The following is a 19,507-nucleotide window of genomic DNA, read 5'->3' as shown; positions in this document are numbered from 1 at the left end:
GCCATATACAAAAGGATGAAACTGGACCATTCCCTTACACCATACACAAAGATAAACTCAAAATGGATGAAAGACCTCAATGTGAGATAGAATTCCATCAAAATCCTAGAGGAGAACATGGGCAGTAACCTCTTTGACCTTGGGCACAGTAACTTTCAAGACACCCCTCCAAAGGCAAGGGAAACAAAAGCAAAAATGAACTTCTGGGACTTCAAGATAAAAAGCTTTTGCACAACAAAGGAAGTCAACAAAACTAAGAGGCAAACCAAGAAAGGGAGAAGATATTTTCAAATGACATTACTGATTAAGGGCTGATACCCAAGATCTATAAAGAACTTCTGAAATTCAACACTGAAAAAGCAAATAACCCAGTCAGAAAATAGGCAGAAGACATGAACAGACACTTCTCAAAAGAAGACAAACAGATGGCTAACAGATATATGAAAAAATGCTCAACATCATTAGCCATCAGGGAAATGCAAATCAAAACCATGAAATACCACCTTACACCAGTTAGAATGGCAAAAATTAATAAGACAGGATACAAAAAATGTTGGCCAGGATGTGGAGAAAGGTAAACCCTCTTACACTCTTGGTGGAAATGTAAACTGGTACAGCCACTGTGGAAAACAGTATGGAGGTTCCTCAAGATGTTAAAAATAGAACTACCCTGTGACCCAGGAACTGCACTACTGGGTATTTACCCTAAAGATACAAATGTAGTGATCCGAAGAGGCACATGCACCCAAATGTTCATAGCAGCAACGCCACAACAGCCGAACTGTGGAAGGAGCTGAGATGCCCTTCAACAGAAGAATGGATAAAGAAGATGTGGTCCATATATACAATGGAATATTACTCAGCCATCGGGATGAATACCCATCATTTGCGTAGACATGGATGGAACTAGAGAGGGTTATGCTAAGTGAAGTAAATCAAGCAGAGAAATGCAATTATCATATGGTTTCACTCATATGTAGAACATAAGCAATAGCATGGACTACTATAGCAGAAGGGAGGGAAATCTGAAGGGGGAAGAAATCAGAGAGGGAGATGAACGGTGAGAAACTGTGGACCCCAGGAAATGAACTGAGGGCCTCAGAGGGAGGGAGTTGGGGGAAGGGGTGACAGGTATTAAGGAGGGCACATGTTGTGATGTGCACTGGGTGTTATACGTAACTAATGAATCATTGAACACTACATCAAAAACTAATGAGGTACTATACAGTGGCTAACTGAACATAATTTAAAAAAAAAATCTTAAAAAAAACACAACAGTATAAAACTCCCTCCCTTAAACCAACAAACCAACCCAAAACAAAATAATGATCTTTGACACCTTTAGAGCGTGGTATTGTTAGAAAGCAAATATTCCAAATTAGAATAGGAGGTTTGAAGAGCCAAAAGATTGTATAAGAATAGCTGTATTCCTTATGGTGAAGAAGCTAAATCTTAGAGAGAAGGTAAAAACACATTAAATATTCAATGAAAAAAGAATGTGTTCCGGCCGCCTGGGTGGCTCGGTGGGTTAAGCCGCTGCCTTCGGCTCAGGTCATGATCTCGGGGTCCTGGGATCAAGTCCCGCATCAGGCTCTCTGCTCAGCAAGAGCCTGCTTCCTCCTCTCTCTCTGCCTGCCTCTCTGCCTACTCGTGATCTCTCTCTGTCAAATAAATAAATAAAGTCTTTAAAAAAAAAAAAAAAAAGAATGTGTTCCTTTTGCTTCTTTCTTACCCCTCTTAGTAATTTTTTTTCTTAAAGTGGTATGTATTTAGCAGTTTGTCCGTGTATGTCCAGATGCTTTATGATTTTGCATGAAAATTATGTATTTGATATTGTAAGGCCCTAAATATTTTTCCTGTTTAAAAAATAACTCATGCAAAATATAAGACCTGTTTATAATTATAACACACAATATGAAAGTTAATAGATCTTGAAGATGTGAAAATGATGATATGGAGTTATGGGTTGGGACATCAAGGGTGAGAAAAGAAGAAATATTGGGGCGTAAGAGCACATACCTCTTAATACAAAACCAGTCAGTGAGCCAAGAAGTGAGATCTGTATTTTTTTAACATCTTCCTCTAGTTTTTATTCTTATGTGTGTGATTTAAAAACAATAAAAAATGCTTAAGTGATTCTATGTAGCACCTTGGTAGAACATAGAACTTAGGGCAGATCTTTTAGTGAAAAACTGGGATACATATTTGTGTGTAGTATGATAACATGTTTGTATTATAATGAAAGTGTAGGGGACATTTAGGAAATGAAGTAAAGGAATGTGAGTATGATTATGAAAATACACTTCTTTTTTTTTTAGGAGAGGGAGGGAGGGCCAAGGAGGAGCAGAAGGAGAGAAAGAATCTTTTTTTTTTTTTTTTTTTTTTTTTAATTTATTTGACAGATCACAAGCAGGCAGAGAGGCAGGCAGAGAGAGAGAGGAGGAGGAGGCAGGCTCCCTACCGAGCAGAGAGCCCGACGCGAGGCTCCATCCCAGGACCCTGGGACCATGACCCAAGCCGAAGGCAGAGGCCTTAACCACTGAGCCACCCAGGCGCCCCAGAGAGAGAGAATCTTAAACAGGTTCCATGCCTAGTGCGGAGCCTGATGTGAGGCTCAGTTTCACAACCCTGAGATCCTGACTTGAGTCGAAATTAGGAGTTGGACACTTAGCCCACTGAACCACTCAGGCATCTCTAAAAATACACTTATTTTAAACATTTGTAAAATAGGAGAAAAGATAGAGGTAATAAATGCTGTCAAATATCAATAAAAGTTATTTATACATTTATATAATAAACTCACTATTTGAAACTCTATAAAGAAAATAAGATAGTGTCTCATTCCCAATTTAGAGATTAAATGTGCATCAAAATGTCCTGTAAGTGTTGGAAAATTGATCTTAAGTGTTTTGACCTTAAATGGTAAACATTTTAATAATTCTGGTATACAGAGATGCAGTTGATTTTATTTACCTATCTTGTATCTTGCAGCCTTGCTAATCTAGTAGTTTTTTTGGTAGATTCTACTGGGTCTTTTTTCTTTTCTTTCCTTTCCTTTCCTTTCCTTTCCTTTCCTTTTTTTTTCTTTTCTTTTCTTTTCTTTTCTTTTCTTTTCTTTTCTTTTCTTTTCTTTTCTTTTCTTTCTTTCTTTCTTCCTTTCCTTTCCTTTCCTTTCCTTTCCTTTCCTTTCCTTTCCTTTCCTTTCCTTTCTGATATTTTTATTATTCATTTGACAGGCAGAGATCACAAGTAGACAGAGAAGCAGGCAGAGAGAGGAAGACAGAGAGGAAGGGAAGCAGGCTCACTGCCCAACAGAGAGCCTGATGTGGGGGTTGTTCCCAGGACTCTGGGATCCTGACCTGAGTGGAAGGCAGAGGCTTTAACCCAGTGAGCCACCCAGGCGCCCCCTGGGTCTTTTTCCTAAAAGATGATGTCATCTCCAAATAAAGATGGTTTAACTCCTTCCTTTCTAATCTCGATGTATTTTATTTCTTTTTTTCCTCTTTGACTAGCTAGCACTTCTTGTACAACATTAAAGAGAAGTGATGAAAGTGGAAAACCTTGTCATGTTCCCGATTTTCAGGGGAATGATTCCATCTTTCACCAGTAATAGGGTGTTAGCTATAGGGTTTTTTTGGGTAGATGATCTTTATGAGGTTGAGGAAGCTTGCTTTCTTTCTTTCTTTCTTTCTTTCTTTTTTAAGATTTTATTTATTTATTTGTCAGAGAGAGTGGACACAAGCAGGGGGAGGGTAGGGAAGAGGCACTCTCTGCTGAGCAGAGTCCAGTAACCCCGGGATCATGACCTGAGCCTAAGGCAGACACTTAATTGAATGAGCCACCCAGGCACCCTACCAAAAGTGTTTTCTGTGTTGAGATTATCATATTGTTTTTCTGTTATTTTGCTAATATAGTGAGCTACATTGACTGGTTTTTGGATGTTAGGTAATCCTACATTTCTAGGGTAAACCCCACTTGATACGATCTGTTATCCCTTTAATACTTTGTTAGATGCAGTTTGCCAGATTTTGGTTGGTATTTTTATATCTGTGTTCATGAAAATTATTATTCTGTAGTGTTTTCTTTTTGTTTTTGTTTTCTTGTGAAGTCTTTGCCTGGTTTTGGTATCAGGAGAATGCTGAATGAGTGAGAAATAATTACTCTTTGTTTAGTTTTCTGTAAGAGTTTGTATGGAATTGGTAGTCTTTTTTATCATATTTTTTTAATGAAAAAAATATTTTTTAGTGTAGTTGACACATGTTCCATTATTTTCAGGTGTGCAGCATAGTGATTCAGCTTCTCTCTAAGTCATGTTGTGCTTACCACAGTGCAGCCACCATCTGTCACCATACGCTACTATCACAGTATCATTGACTATATTCCCTATGCTATGTCTTTGCCCATTTTTTTTTTAAGATTTTATTTATTTGACAGAGAGAAATCACAAGTAGATGGAGAGGCAGGCAGAGAGAGAGAGAGAGGGAAGCAGGCTCCCTGCTGAGCAGAGAGCCCGACGAGGGACTCGATCCCAGGACCCTGAGATCATGACCTGAGCCGAAGGCAGTGGCTTAACCCACTGAGTCACCCAGGCGCCCTCTTTGCCCATTTTTTAACTAGGTTTTTTTTTGTTGTTGTGGGTTTTGTTGTTGAATTGTAGGAGTTCTTTGTATATTCAGGATAAATGATTTGCAAATGCTTTCTTTTATTCTGTAGATTGCCTTTTTACTCTGTTTATAATATCCTTCCATGTAAAAAAGTTTTTAATTATAATGAAGTCCTACTTAGCTTTTTCTTTTGTTGCCTGTGTATTTGTTATATTTAAGAAGTCATTGCCAAATCTAAAGTCATGAAGCTTTAGCCTTATATTTTCTTCTGACTTTTCTAGTTTTAGCTCTTACATTTGGGTTTTTGGTCCATTTGAGTTACTTTTTATATATCGTATAAGGTCAGGGTAAAGCCAATTTTTGAGGACTTCTAATACTACCTGGCCAGATAGAGGAGGGTGAGCCTGCAAAGAGGAAGAAATATACAAGTGTCAGTATTGTTAAGAGGTCAGATAAGATGAGGATCCCCAAAAATGTTTATTACATTTAGTAACATGAGGACACAGAAAGAAAAAAGTGCAAGTCATGTTCTTGGAGCAATGACTGATCTAATTTATATACAGCATACAATGTAGTAAATTAGATTAGAAGATTTGTAGAGGTCAAATTGAGAAGGACTTTGAGTTAGAATTTTATTCCTTGGGCAACAGTAAGGCATAAAAAATAATGGAATAATAATTCTTTTGGAGAGGAAAGAGTCTGGTATCTTTCTTTATTTTTTAAAAATTGAGTTCCTTCCTAGTAAGCAAGGTGTATGAGAGGTCATGAGGTCCACAGGTACTAGTTCTTCCTGGTTGGTGCTTACCTTTGGCTTTAGAAACAAATAACACTTCTCTTGACTATTGGATATATGTAACATACCCAGCTTCTTGCTGATGCTACAGCTGGAAATAGCTCAGCTCTGTTTCTCTTTAGCCATGACTAGACTGTATTGAACTGGGTTATTTTAAGCTGTGGGCCAGACTGCCGATTGATAGATGTTATTTATGTATCTAAAAGCTGTCAAGAAGTGCTGTTATTTCAGTTTTCCTGTGCAGAAACTAGTTCTGAGTGTTTTCTTCAACCTTGGGGCTGTTTATCTGGAAGCAAGCTACTGGGTATGCCTCAATATAAGGTGATCCTGAAAATAAAACATTTTATCTACCCCCAGTCCCTGTTTTTTATCATCAGCATTTTCCTAATTAGAAGGTCCATTAAAACTTTTTCTTAAAAAATAAACAACAAACTTTTTCTTTTTTCTTTTTTTTTTTTTTTTTTTGCTAGCTAATAGGGATAGAGGTGGAAATAGATATCAACTTGTATTTGATATAATAATTTAACCATATATAATGTCACAGTATATAAAATAAACTTAAATGTATATAAAAATGTAATACATTCCACCAGATTTCTTAAACAGTTTTCTTGAGATACGAATTTTAAAAAGATACTAATTTATTTGTTGATTTTTAAATTTTATTTGTTTTTTATAATTTCAGGTATATAAAGTTGCAAAAGTGGTACAAAGTATTCTCATACTCTTCTGGTTGCTTTATTTGCTTTATCATTCCCTGTGTGTGTAAATATATCTACTTATGCATATATATACATTTTTTCTGACTCATTTGAGAACAAATTATGATGTGATGACTCTATATTTCTAAATCCTTCGATGTATATTTCTTAAAGACACAGTTTCTTATATAAATATAACACAATCATCAAAATCTGGAAATTAGTGCCAGTTAAATACTATGATCTGTAGACATTATTCATATTTCACCAATTTTCCCAATTATATTCTTTTAACAAAAGAAAAAAAAATTCTGATTCAATTTAAGAGCACATGTTGCATTTAGTCATGATGCTTTTTATAAAGTATTTCTTTTTTCAAACTCTGTGTTTGTCTTTGACATCAGTATCTTCATCCTTATTGGAGCTACTTTTTGAGTCATCTAGACTAATTTTCGAGAGCTTATTATTTCAATTCAGCCTCTCTCTTTGAGATGCAGACTCTGATTCCAATTATAGTAATGTCATTGGAAACATTATCCCAGGCTGCAACTAATTGACATTAAATAATGAAACATTAAAACACTTACTGTTCTCATTGACTATGTATGTTTGCATTTGGATTTCTACATGGTAGTATTTTACTACTTTTATTATAATTTTTTAAATAAAAAGCTTGTTAATAGTGACATTCTCTCTGTATCTTAAAAATCATTCTTCTAAGAAGAATTACTAGATTGATTAAATATTCTTTAATCCTTTAAACCTATTTAAATGTATTGTTTGTAGAGCCACCTAAGTATTTAAAATTAATACTGATTGGGTTTATTTTGAGCTGATGTGTCTTCTCTAAACAGTATTTCATTAAAAAATAATTAAAAGAGTTGTAAGGATGTAAATAGGCAATTTTTTCCTTTAAAAAAAAAAAAGGCTTTCACTTTACATTAAGGCACATACAGTAATTCTCTATCCTGTTAGTCACATGCCAGACTCTAGAAGGTGCTTAAATTTTACTCATTACTGTGTGGCAGAGTCTTGGAGAGAAATCTCCACAAAGGACTTGGGTCACAGTACTTTTGGCATGTGGGATAATAAATAATTTTAAATATTCACTAATTGTTAAATGTCCTATATGATTTTCTTAAAGTTCTTTTGTGATTACCATTATTAGATTAAACTTTATATAGAGAGGGCATCAAGATAGCCAAAAATTAACTTTATAGTGAAGCAGATTAATTTACAACAACCAGAAATGAAATTTCTAATTTGAACAAAAAGTTTGGACAGTCCTGAGAGGCAAAGATAAAATCATAGACCAAATTATATGCACTTGTATTCCTTATGAAAGGTCAAATAGCGGTCTTAAAAACAAATCTAACTTTCATGCCTGGATAATGTTTTCATAGGTTGGATGTTATAAACATAATGTGAAGTTTGTGACTAATGTAGCTAATTTCTACAAACACGTGAAAATCTATTCTTTTAAATAAGTATTGTACTTTCAAGTGTAACCTCTCAAAGATGTTAATTCTGTTTGGAAAATCTTTGAGATTCACTATAGAGACTGCAGTGTATTTGTCAGTAAAGATAGTAGATTAGGAGCATGGACTCTGATGCCAAACTGCCAAACTTAGTTTCTACTTACTGTTTAGAGTCACCTTGGCAAAGCTTTTTAAACTTATTTATGCCTTAGTTTCCTTATTTGTAAAATAGGGATATTAATATCTGTTCAGATTGTGAGGCAGGTTGTACAGGCAGGTTGTAAATGACACCTTCTGGTGTTGGGCAGTGCAGCACTTTATTACCTATTTGTGGGGTTTTTGTCAGTTTTAAATGAGTTGGTATATATAGGGCACTTAAAACACTGTCTCAAACACATTATATGCTATGCAAGTATATGCTGCTCTTCTTTTTAAAAATGTCCTCATGGTGGTGAATCTTTTAAGGATAGGTTATTATTCTTGGCAGTGCGTAATTTGGAGTCCCTTTTGTGAATGAGGATCTTCAAAGTAATGTTTATATTTTTGTAGCATATAACCATTTAGCATTTGTTGAACCCTTTCTTGCCTTTATTCTTACTAATCCTATTTAAACTCTTAAAAATTTACCCCTTTAAAAGTGTACAGTTCAGTGGTTTTTAGTATATTCAGAGAGTTCAGCATATATCATTACTATATAGTTCAAAATATTTTCATCACCCGAAAAAGAAATCCTGTTTCTCTTAATAGTCACCACTGTCTTTTTCGAGTCCCTTTCTAAGTCTCTGGCAATCATGAATCTACTTTTGTTTCTATGCATTTGGCTATTATGGTCATTAATGGTCATAAATGAAGTTACACTGTAAGTGACCTTTGTTGTCTGGCTTATTTCACTTAGTGTAATGCTTTCTAGGTTCATCCATGTATCCGTATGTCATTCCTTTGTATGGCTGAATAATATCCCATTGAATGGATAATAATACCACATTTTGTTTATCCATTCATCAATTTGTGGGCATTTCAGTTATTTTCATTTTTTGGCTGTTTTGAATAATGTTGCCATCAACATTCATGTACAACTTTTTGGATATATATATATCTAGGAGTAAAATTACTTGATCTTATGGTAAGACTATGTTTAACTTTTTGAAGAATTCCCAAGCTTTTCCACAGCAGATGTACCTTTTTACAATTCCACTAGCATTGTGTAAGGGTTCCATTTTCATCATATCTTTGCCAGTACTTACTATCTTTTTTTTTGAATATTAACTTCTCAGTGTGGGTATGAATGCTATTTCATTGCTCAATAACGTACTTTCACTTTTTAAAAAAACTTTTTTTTTACTTTGGACTTTATTAGCTTCTTAATGTGATAAGTGAGGAGTTAGCTGTTTTACCACCTCCTCCCTGAAGCAACTTAACCCTTCCTTTTCACTATCCTTTCTGTTTTCCAGTCAGCTTTACAAGAGTTAGATCAGAATTCATTGTTATGACCTAGTATTGTTTGCAGCTGAGCACTGTGGTATTATCACATTTCCTTTCTTTTGATTTTTCTTGTGTTAAAATACACTAGGGTGGGGTGTTTTTTTTTTTTTTTTTTCCCTTTTCCCTTCTGTGTCTGTGATTATTATTCCTAAATTTTTTTGTCAGCTTCTCAAAATTCCTCAGAACATTTTTTAGCCATCAGGGAAATTCAAATCAAAACCACATTGAGATACCACCTTATGCCAGTTAGAATGGCAAACATTAATAAGCAAGAAACAACAAATGTTGGAGAGGTTGTATAGAAAGGGGAAGTTCCTCTTACACTATTGGCAGGAATGCTAGTTGGTGCAGCCACTTTGGAAAACAGTGTAGAGGTTCCTCAAAAAGTTAAAAAAAGAGCTACCCTATGACCTGGCAATTGCACTACTGGGTATTTACCCTAAAGATACAGATGTAGTGAAAAGAAGGGCCATATGTACCCCAGTGTTCATAGCAGCAATGTTCACAATAGCCAAACTGTGGAAAGGACCAAGATGCCCTTCAACAGACAAATGGATAAAGAAGATGTGATCCATATATACAATGGAATATTTACTCAGCCATCAGGAGGTATGAATACCCAACTTTTGCATCAGCATGGATGGGACTGGAGGAGATTATGCTAAGTGAAATAAGTCAAGCAGGGAAAGTCAATTATCATAAAGTTTCACCTACTTGTAGACCATAAAGAATAGCATGGAGGATATTAGGAGAAGGAAGGGAACAGTGAAGGGGAAGAACTGGAGGGGGAGATGAACAATGAGAGACTGTGGACTCTGAGAAACAAACTGAGGGTTTTAGAAGGGAGGGGAGTAGGGGGATGGATGAGCCTGATGGGTGTATTAAGAAGGGCACGTATTACATGGAGCACTGGATGTTATACATAAACAATGCATCATGGAACACTACATCAGAAACCAATGATGTACTGTATGGTGACTAACACAACATAATAAAAAGAAAAAACTCCTCAGAACATTGGTGATTCATTAGTTCCTCTTTCCCCCAGAGTCCCCTGGAGTTCTGCTCCACTTACAATTTTTTTTTTTTTTGGTAGGCCTGTGACATTGGTTACAAATTGCAACTTCTTTTAAAACTGTCATCCTGGGGTGCCTGGGTGGCTCAGTGGGTTAAGCCTCTGCCTTAGGCTTGGGTCATGATCTTGGGGTCCTGGGATCGAGCGCCTGCTCAGCAGGGAGCCTGCTTCCCCCTCTCTCTCTGTCTGCCTCTCTGCCTACTAGTGATCTCTCTCTCTTTCTGTCAAATAAATAAATAAAATCTTTAAAAAAATAAAGCTGCCATCCTGGGAGATTAGTCAGATACTTAACCTCTGGAATGATCTGAATTTCTTGAAATGAGGTTTATTCCAAAGGGCCTATAAGAAAAGAAGCAGTAAATAATATGCTAAATTAAAAGAAGTGGTGTGGGTGATTTCTGTAAAACGATAAAATAGGAGGGAAGATTAATATTACAGACATGATACAGTACTGGTTACTTAAAATTCTATTTGTCTCAGAAATAATTTTGTATTAAAAAATGATAAACACTTCGTACTTTTGAATAGTATAGTAAAAAGAGAAATATATATATATATATATATATATATATATGTATTTTATTTGATGGCCTGTTAAAAAGTGTACTCAATTCAAGTGTGCCAAACCACATCTCCTCAGTTCGACTGGTGCTGTCTCTACATACTGATATATAGGTATTAGAAATTCCTGTCAGCAGAAGTCCATGGGCATCACCAGTTAAATGCTTTTCACCAAAAGAAATCACTCTGTGAAAATGTTTTAAAGATAGCAGGAAGATGGAAAAATATAATTTTAAAAAAGTTTTTATTTAAGTGACAAAGATTTAGATCTCGTATTATTAGAATTATCCTTTCATTTTTACAGAAAAGAAATATATCCTATTTATGAGTACTTTGTCTTGTATAATTTTTTCCTATTGAGTTAATTATTACAGCTTCCTAAATAACTCTTGTGAAGTAAGCATAAAGGAATATAATTAACTGGCGCTACAGCAGTTATAGTACAATAGGAGGCAGATGTACCTACTGAAGGATAAAAATAATTACTTGAGAAATAGTAAAGTTAGAGTACTTCTGTGATAAGACAATTTCTCCCTTTTTGTTTCAATATTCATGGCATCCCACCATGAAATGTTCAGCTATGTCTAAGAGCCCTTTCCCCTAAAAGAATAACCTTGTTATTTGGTGAAGTGGCTATTCACATTAACTACAGGATTAATATTTTGAGCTCTCTTTCTCATTGTAAACACATCTTGGATTCTGTAGTGGCAGAAATTTGTACTTTTGTGTTCTAAAGACTTTTGGTTCCTTATTTTTAATCTGGGAAAAGCTCAGGGACTTAAGTATTAATTACTAAGTTTTGAGTTTCAGCTGCCTTTTATCTTTGGAAGCATCAGTTTCATATAAATGAAAACTGGTAGGACATAGAAAGGCTAAATTGGGTCTCTGTACTTTACAATGTAAACTTACTACAAGATAGCAACTGTTTTTGGGATGCCTGGGTAGCTCAGTTGGTTAAGTTGCTGCCTTTGGCTCAGGCCATGATCCCAGGGTCCTGGGATCAAGTCCCTCGTTGGGCTCCTTCCTCAGTAGGGAGCCTGCTTCTCTCTCCACCTTTGCCTGCCACTCTGCTTGCTTGTGCGCTCACTTGCTCTCTCTCTCTCTGACAAATAAATAAATAAAAAATCTTTGTTAAAAAAAAAAAAAGATAGCAACTGTTTTATTGTTGTGTATATGTGCGTTTTTAAATTACTGAATTTTCTAGAATGTTGAGGAGTTATTATAGCAGACACACCCAGAAATCCAAGTGGTTTAACCTAATAAAAGTTTACTTCTTGCTTGCTTCTCAGTCTAGGGAGGTTATTCCAGAAGCCCAGACACCTTTTATATTAAGACTGTGCCTTCCCCTGCATTCTGGAATCCTCTCCATTCAACTGGCGTGGAGAAGGCATACTTGTTTATTATCCATTTTACTCTAGCAGTGACACCAACAACTTCTCACATTCCACTGGTAAGAAGTATCATGTGACTCCATTTCAATGTCATCATGGTGGTGGAGGTGGTGGTCGTTGTCAGAGTGCAGTAGAGGGGCTTCTTGCAACACTATGCTTTGGACAGGGAGCATGAATCTTTGGTGGTCAGTTTACTATTTTGCTAAAAAATATTACCCTGCTGCTAAAAACTATGAATATGAAGATATTCATTCTGTTACTTAAAGTTAATAATATTAGCTAGCTCTAGATTATGGGAAAACAGGAGGCAAGTGATTTCATGCCATAAATTCTTTACCCTATTCCTGAATTTTCTCATTTTATTTTAAACCACCAAATATTTACTAAGTTGTAGTCATTTAATCTTACAGTTATTGAACCATTGTGTTTTAGAACTAGCTGAGATCTTGGTCATTTCCTCATTTTATAAATTCGGGAATAGGCTCAGAGAAATGGAGACACATTCTGAAGGTCACTCAGGGCCAGAACTAGGAGAAATGTTTCCTCTCTGCTGGTGTTCTTTCCACCATACTGTGTCACCTTGAAAGGGTCTTCTTTTACAAATTCATATCTCCTGGATTAATGCAGATTACTTCCTTTGATTTCTTTCCTTTCAGTACCATCCTAAGGTACTTACCCTGGAGAAAGGGGAATTTTAATTGATGTAGAGGAGAAAGAGTGATCTGAAAAGTATTTGTGGTATTGTTATTGTTTGGACCATAGTGGAGTGGCAAGGTGAAGTTTAAGAAATTGTTTAACCCTGTTCATACTTAATTCTAAACTTAAAAGGGTTGTTTTATTTTAGACAACCCCCCCCCACATTTAAATAGCTCTCCAGCATAAAATAAGGTATATCTTTATACTTTGTAGAAAATTAAGTAAAGTATATTTTTTAAATGATACATAATTATACTTTCTAATAGTGGCCACAGTTAGCATTTTGAGATATTTCTTCCTGGTATCTTCTTCCATTATAGAGTATACAAAAAAAAAATTAATCTGTATTAAATAAACTTAACATGATATCCTAAGCATGGTCCTATGCTTGTCAGTGTTGTTAAAAAATATATTTAGTGGCTTTATAATTTGTAGTAGACAGATGTACTGTATTAGTCACTCATCTGTTGTTGGATTTTATATTTAAGATGTCATAAATTACAGGTTTTTAAATAAGTTTTAGTGGTTGGGCAGGCTCTTTTTGTCCGTGTATCTATTTTCTGAGATATATATAAGTAGATCCTTCTCTGAATGTTTTTTTGTGTTCTCTGTGTTCCGCAGGTTTGTGCTAGAAATGGGGTACTTTTATTTACTTGCTTGTCTCTCCACTGGTTTGTAAACTTTTAGAGGATCAAGGTTTATCTTTTTCATCTTTGTATCTCCATTGCTCAGCACAGTGCCAGGAACATAATAGGAACATAATATAATATAATATAATATAATATATTATATATATAATATATATTTGTAATTAAAAAATTTTTTAAAAATGTATCTTTACATTACTAGTGGCAAAGAGGAAGGCAGGAAATTTAGCTTCAGACCAAAGAAAGATACAGCTTACTCTTTCATACTCTGGTTCATTGTAGCTCTCTTATAGTCTCCTTTTTCCACTCCTTATTCCCCTCATTCCTACTCTCTAGTTATAGTATCAAGACCATAGTTTAAGACAAGTCTTGCCACCTTCACATTCAACTTATTCTTGTTCCTTTTTAAGGACTCTGAGGGTAAGTTAGAGGTGTTAAATTTAATTTTTAAAAAATTTTTAATTTGTGTTGTGAAGTTTTCTTCCCTGAATAAACCCACCAAAAGACTTCAGCTTTTTTAATGGAACCCTTTAAATAGATTTCAAAGAAAGGGCATCTGTGTGTACATTTTATGTGCTTGTATATAGAATGTTTGCATATGTAATTATATATGTTTGTGTATTTATATGTCTGTGTTTGTATTATGTGTAAGCCTCCTGGTTACTTAACTTAGGGGATGAGGTAGAAATGTTAAATAGGTGATTGTTGAATTCTCCATGAAACCTGAGTTCTATCAAATTGTGTTGACTTTTTTGGTAGAAAGTTGTATAATTTTAGCTTCTTCGGTAGTTAGATAACACTCTCACAGTACTCTGTCCCTGGCTGCTTGTGTGCACAAATGTAAATATTTAATGGTTCTTTTCTAGTACAGCACAGATGCTTAAAATATTCATTGTGGTCAGCTAATTGTGTGGTAATTGGTACTGTTCTATTGAGAACAGTAAGTCACAGCACCTTTCTTTATTTTAGAACACTGCCGCATGTTGCCCATGATAATGCAAAGGTGGACTAATTTCTAGTAAAGATCTTTTAAAAATGAAAAATGGGACATGACTTAGAAGCACAAAAAGTTTAATTGTCTCTGGGAGTATTCTCAGATAAGTCATCTATGTTTTATTTACATTCTTGGAACTTCAGGCATTTAGGTTAGGAGACCACCCTTCCTAATTTTTTATGATAAAATGTTTTCCTGTTCTGAAACACTGAGATCAGGATGGTTGAGAGGAGGGAGGTGCCAAGAAGCTGAGTTCAAGAGGGAGGGAACAGTCAGGTAGCCTGGATGATGGCTTAGGACGATGGGGTTGGGGTCGGGGCGAAGGGGGAGATACCCCACTGCTGGCATAACATATGCCTCATTAGTGTTTGAAGTCAGGAGGTACAGGGATTGCTTATCAATTTCCCTGTAAAATAGCAGTTCTCAACTTTGCATATTAGAATTACCTGTAGGAATTTTTTAAAAAAATCTGCACGTGATGCCAATTAAATCAGATTCTCCATGAGTGGAACCTAAGCATCAGTATTTTTAAAAGCTTCCCAGGAGTTTCCCATGTGCAGCCAAAGTGCAAATCCCTGTAAAATTCCAGTAAGCTGTAGAAAGGATGTATTATATAGCTACTGGCTGTAGTTGGACCTCATTAATTATAATTAACCAGTTGGGAATTCCCGTTGGAAACTCAAGATTGATTCGGTAGCAAATGTTCATTGAACCTCAACCTTGTACCAAATTCTTATTAATTGCTAGGAATATAAAGATGAGATATGACTGATAAAGAATTGCAATCTAGTGGAGGGGATAGAAATAATTAAAATGTAATATAGGGCATATTGAATATTTTGGTAGAGGTGTTTTTAAGGTATTACTGGAAATGCAGTAGTAGGAGTAGTTAACTCTGCCTGAGTTGTGGAACATGGAATGGGGTAGAAGTGAAATGAGAAGTAGTTAAGGTTTCACAGAGGAAGTGATGAATTAAGAGTTTATCAGGTGGAAAAAGGAAGAAAGAGGAAGTTTTTGTAAGAAAGGTAGTACCACCCTGTTATGAGGAAGTTGAGAGGCAACGTGGGGGGTTTGGTGGGTACGAAAAGAATAAATGAAAAAAGATGGGATCAGAAGGGAGACAAACCATATAGACTCTTAAACTCACAAAACAAACTGAGGATTGGGCGGGGGGGTGTTGGGTAGGTGGGTAGGGAGGTTAGGTTATGGTCATTTGGGGAAGGTATGTGCTATGGTGAGTGCTGTGAAGTGTAAACCTGGTGATTCACAGACCTGTTCCCCTGGGGCTAGTAATACATTATATGTTAATTAAAAAATTAGAAAGGTAGTACCATGCAAAGATGTGGAGAGGTTGAAGGAGTATATGTTCAGATATTTGTAGCTAGAGAAGTAGATTAGGGTCATGTGGTAAAGTGCCTTATAAACAACATTCAGGAATATGGATGTTATCTTGCATGCCAGGTTGTCATAGGGTCAAATGTGTACAGGGTCTAAATAGAAGCTGGTCAGGTGTGAAGCAGTTGATAGTGGAGTCTCTAGTAATCCGGTCAGCATAGACCTTGTTTAGAAGCATTTAAGTAAAAACTTTTAAAAAATTTAAATTCAAAGTAAAATAAAACGGAATACTATTATGGTGAAATGAATCTGTCACATTCAACCTGCAAGGATCAGTTTGTAGTATCTTCAGTATAAAAGATGACTAATAGGATAAAAAACAAGGAAAAGTTGTAAGATTTTATAGCATTTCTAAAGAACTACCGTAGAAATATAATTAAGAATCGGGGTTGCCTGGAGATGTGGGGCTGAGATCATGACGAAAAGGTTAGTGTAGTAATCTAGGTAAAATTTCCAGCAAGCCATAAATACTTTCAAACAGGGTAGCTTACATTTGACTCATTTCCTTTACTGTTAAGCTACCAGCATTGATCATACTTTGTTCCCAATTCCCTCTTTTATTACTTTACCGCTCCCCACCTTCAATGTCATTTGTTCTGTTCTGCTTCTGTGTTGAACAACCTTTTGTTTGTTTCTGCACTGGTTCACATTCTTAGGTTAACATTCTGATATTTCATAGAAACTTTCTTCTATTTCATCTGCAATTTAGCTCCTCTGCATCTGGTCATTGCTCCTAACATCTCACTGTGGGAAGACTCAACCAAAGCAAGCTACTGGTTTTAGTTTACATTTGTTGTCTAATTTAATGCCTGACACTCAGAACTAAGCTTAGTATTAGATGGAGAACCACCTTTTTTTCTATTTATATGATCCTGGTTATTATCACTGTGAGAAACATTGTACATTTGTTTAGATGGCTCCCTAGTCAAAACAGTTTTATTATTAGAACCTTCCTCCTGTTTTTGGTCTAGCTCTTCATTGGGTTCTACCACCTAAAATGAACAAGCATTAACATTTTACAGTTTTCGTGTTGCTTTTTGCATCCTACTGCTTCTGTTATTTAACTGGGATCTATGCATGGTCTTCATATGTGTATGTATGGTCTTCACATGTGTAAAATCGTTTCTTTTTTCCTTTTTCCCCCATTCTGCAAATATTTATTGATTATCTGCTTTTTGCCAGGAAGTGTCTAAAAACCATTTCTTAAATGATGGTTTAGCCAGTGTAAAATTCTAAGGGTGATAGCTATTTTCCCTTTGCAACTTGAAGATCATTAGCTTTATTGTCTTTTGGGCTCTGTTGCAGCTAATGAGAAGTTGCTTTCAGTCTAGGATTCTTCTGTTGGTAACCTGTCTTGTCTTTTACGGTTTTTCTCTTTATTCTTTCTGCTTTGTAGTTTGTACAGTATCTAGATATTACATTTATTTTCTAATTATCCTATTCATTAATATATACTTTCTTTTTAAAATTTAAATTCAATTAGCCAACATATCATTAGTTTTTAATATGTACTTTTTGTCTAAGGACTCTTGCAATCTGGAGCATTCTTAGCCTTCTCTCTTCAGTATTTTCTTTGCCATTTCCACTGTTCTGAACTTCTAGCATTTCTGTTAGGTGTGTGTACTTCTTAATTTGTCTTTTATATTTGTTTTAAAACATTTTTATCACTTTATTTTTCTGTGCTACGTTCTGGGTCAGTTCCTCAGTACTTTTTCATTGGACAGCTCTCTTTGGACAAGTTAATGGTGAATCACTGGGTAAGGAGTTTATGGCTGGTACTCTTATATAGGGGTGTGTGTGTGTGTGTGTGTTTAATTAAATGATCAGGTCATCTGGTGACAGGGATTTTTGGGTAAAATAAGTGAGACATAGAAAGTGGTGAAGGTCATCAAGAAGAATGTATCATTAATTTCTTAGTTAAAAAGCTTTTATCTAAGATTTTAAAATTAATTTTATTTATTTATTTATTTATTTAATTTTTACTTTTTTTAAAAGATTTTATGGACATTGGGAAGGTATGTGATATGGTGAGTGCTGTGAAGTGTGTAAGCCTGACTTCACAAACCTGTACCCCTGGGGCAAGTAATACATTATATGATAATAATAATAATAATTTATTTTATTTATTTATTTGACACAGAGAGAGCGAGAGCACGCACAGGCAGGGGGAGCAGCAGGCAGAGGGAGAGGGAGAAGCAGGCTCCCTGCTAGGGAGCCTGATGTGGGGCTTGGTCCCAGGACCATGGGATCATGACCCGAACTGAAGGCAGACGTTCAAAAGACTGAGCCACCCAGGCATCCTTATCTAAGATTTTTAAAAGTAAAAATTTAAGGAAAATAACTGATAAGCATAATCTTGATGTTTTCCCTCAACACTAAAGAGAACTTAGCTGTATTAGCTGAAAACAGGTTTTTTGTTTGTTTTTTACTTTATATTAGCAGAAGGTAAAGATGAGAGGTCTGAGAGTTAAAAGACCTGTGTTGCAGACTTGGTTCTGCCAGAGCTTTTGATTAGTTATTTTGCCTGTTCTTTAAATTTATAAAATAGAAATAAGAATATATATCTTACATATTTTTTAGTACTGTGTTGTTTTTATGGATTATTGAGATGATTGATTTTAAAAATGTTTTTAAAACCACAAACATTGTTCATAAGATAAGATATGCAAAAGTAGTGTAATCCATAGATTAAATTACTTTGGAAGTGCCATTATTATGAATGTGTTATTGGTATGGCATTCATTTTTAGTGAAGATGTATGTGTGCTTTTCTTTTTAAAATAGTTACCAATTCTAAGTATATTATTTTGCTTGGTTTGTGCCAATGAATTATCTTGCCAAAGGATTTTTAGAAAAACATGTGGATAAAATATTAGTAATTTAAATTACCTTATATTTGTATTCAGCATTTACTATATTTGAATAATTTACAGAGATTTATTATAAGAATAACTTCTCTGTTATCTAAAGTAGATGACATTTTTGTCCTTTTAAAGACACTAGAACCAATCTTTATTAATTTGGAATAAATTACTTTAATTACGCTTTTTCTTTTTCCAACTTGACAGGCAACCAGATAAACTGGTGGTAGTTTGGACAAGAAGAAGTCGAAGGAAGTCTTCTAAGGTTTGTCTCTTTCCTGAATTTCTTACCCAAATGTTGCATTTAACTTTTAGTGAAATTATGAAGCTTCTCTGGTCCCAATGTAGAATATCTTAAAATATTACTGGGTATTTTGAGTTATTTCCAATTATCAGTCTTTTAAAAAATGACTGATCAGGCATTGTGATCATGTAACTGCAGTTTCTGAAAATTCAGATACCTGAGTTTTGATCTTGGATGTGGTAGTATCATTGTCATTTAACTTCTCTGTACAACGGTAATCATGAATTAATAATTAAATAGGTAACACTTAACAAAATTGTACCTGGGATTGTTTATTCAGATTCGAAGAGGATGAAGTTAAGGCAAATGTAAGGAATGATGAGTTATCCGAGTCCATTCCTGGGCTGCAGGAGAGAAGGAGTTGGATTTTTAAAAGGTTTTAAGTTTTTACTGTTAAAGCTTTGTGGGGAGTAGAACAGAATTTTTAAATGTTCAATAACAATTCTGCAGCTATGTTAAAAAAATTTATTCTTTAGATAAATATGAATATATTTTGCTAAGCACACAATAACTAAGCATGCTTAGT

General features: G+C 35.1%; 1 protein-coding gene and 1 long non-coding RNA gene across 21 annotated transcripts in view; one reads left to right on the top strand and one right to left on the bottom strand.

Annotated features, from left to right (window-relative positions):
- The window catches only part of LOC309872503, an 857,896-nt gene that overhangs the window by 22,368 nt on the left and 816,021 nt on the right, over positions 1–19,507 (bottom strand). The window lies entirely within an intron of this gene.
- EHBP1 (EH domain binding protein 1) overlaps positions 1–19,507 on the top strand; it is a 348,209-nt gene that overhangs the window by 45,258 nt on the left and 283,444 nt on the right. For all 20 annotated transcript variants that reach the window (XM_082746615.1, XM_082746623.1, XM_082746631.1 and 17 more), the window contains one exon: positions 18,885–18,942. In XM_082746615.1, the coding sequence (XP_082602741.1) occupies positions 18,885–18,942 (58 nt within the window). The remainder of the gene's footprint in view (positions 1–18,884; positions 18,943–19,507) is intronic.

Source organism: Mustela nivalis (genome assembly GCF_964662115.1).
Source record: "Mustela nivalis genome assembly, chromosome: 8".
Classification (NCBI taxonomy): Eukaryota; Metazoa; Chordata; class Mammalia; order Carnivora; family Mustelidae; genus Mustela; species Mustela nivalis.
Note: the sequence above shows the minus strand (reverse complement) of the source record. Positions and strands in the feature narration are given on the sequence as shown.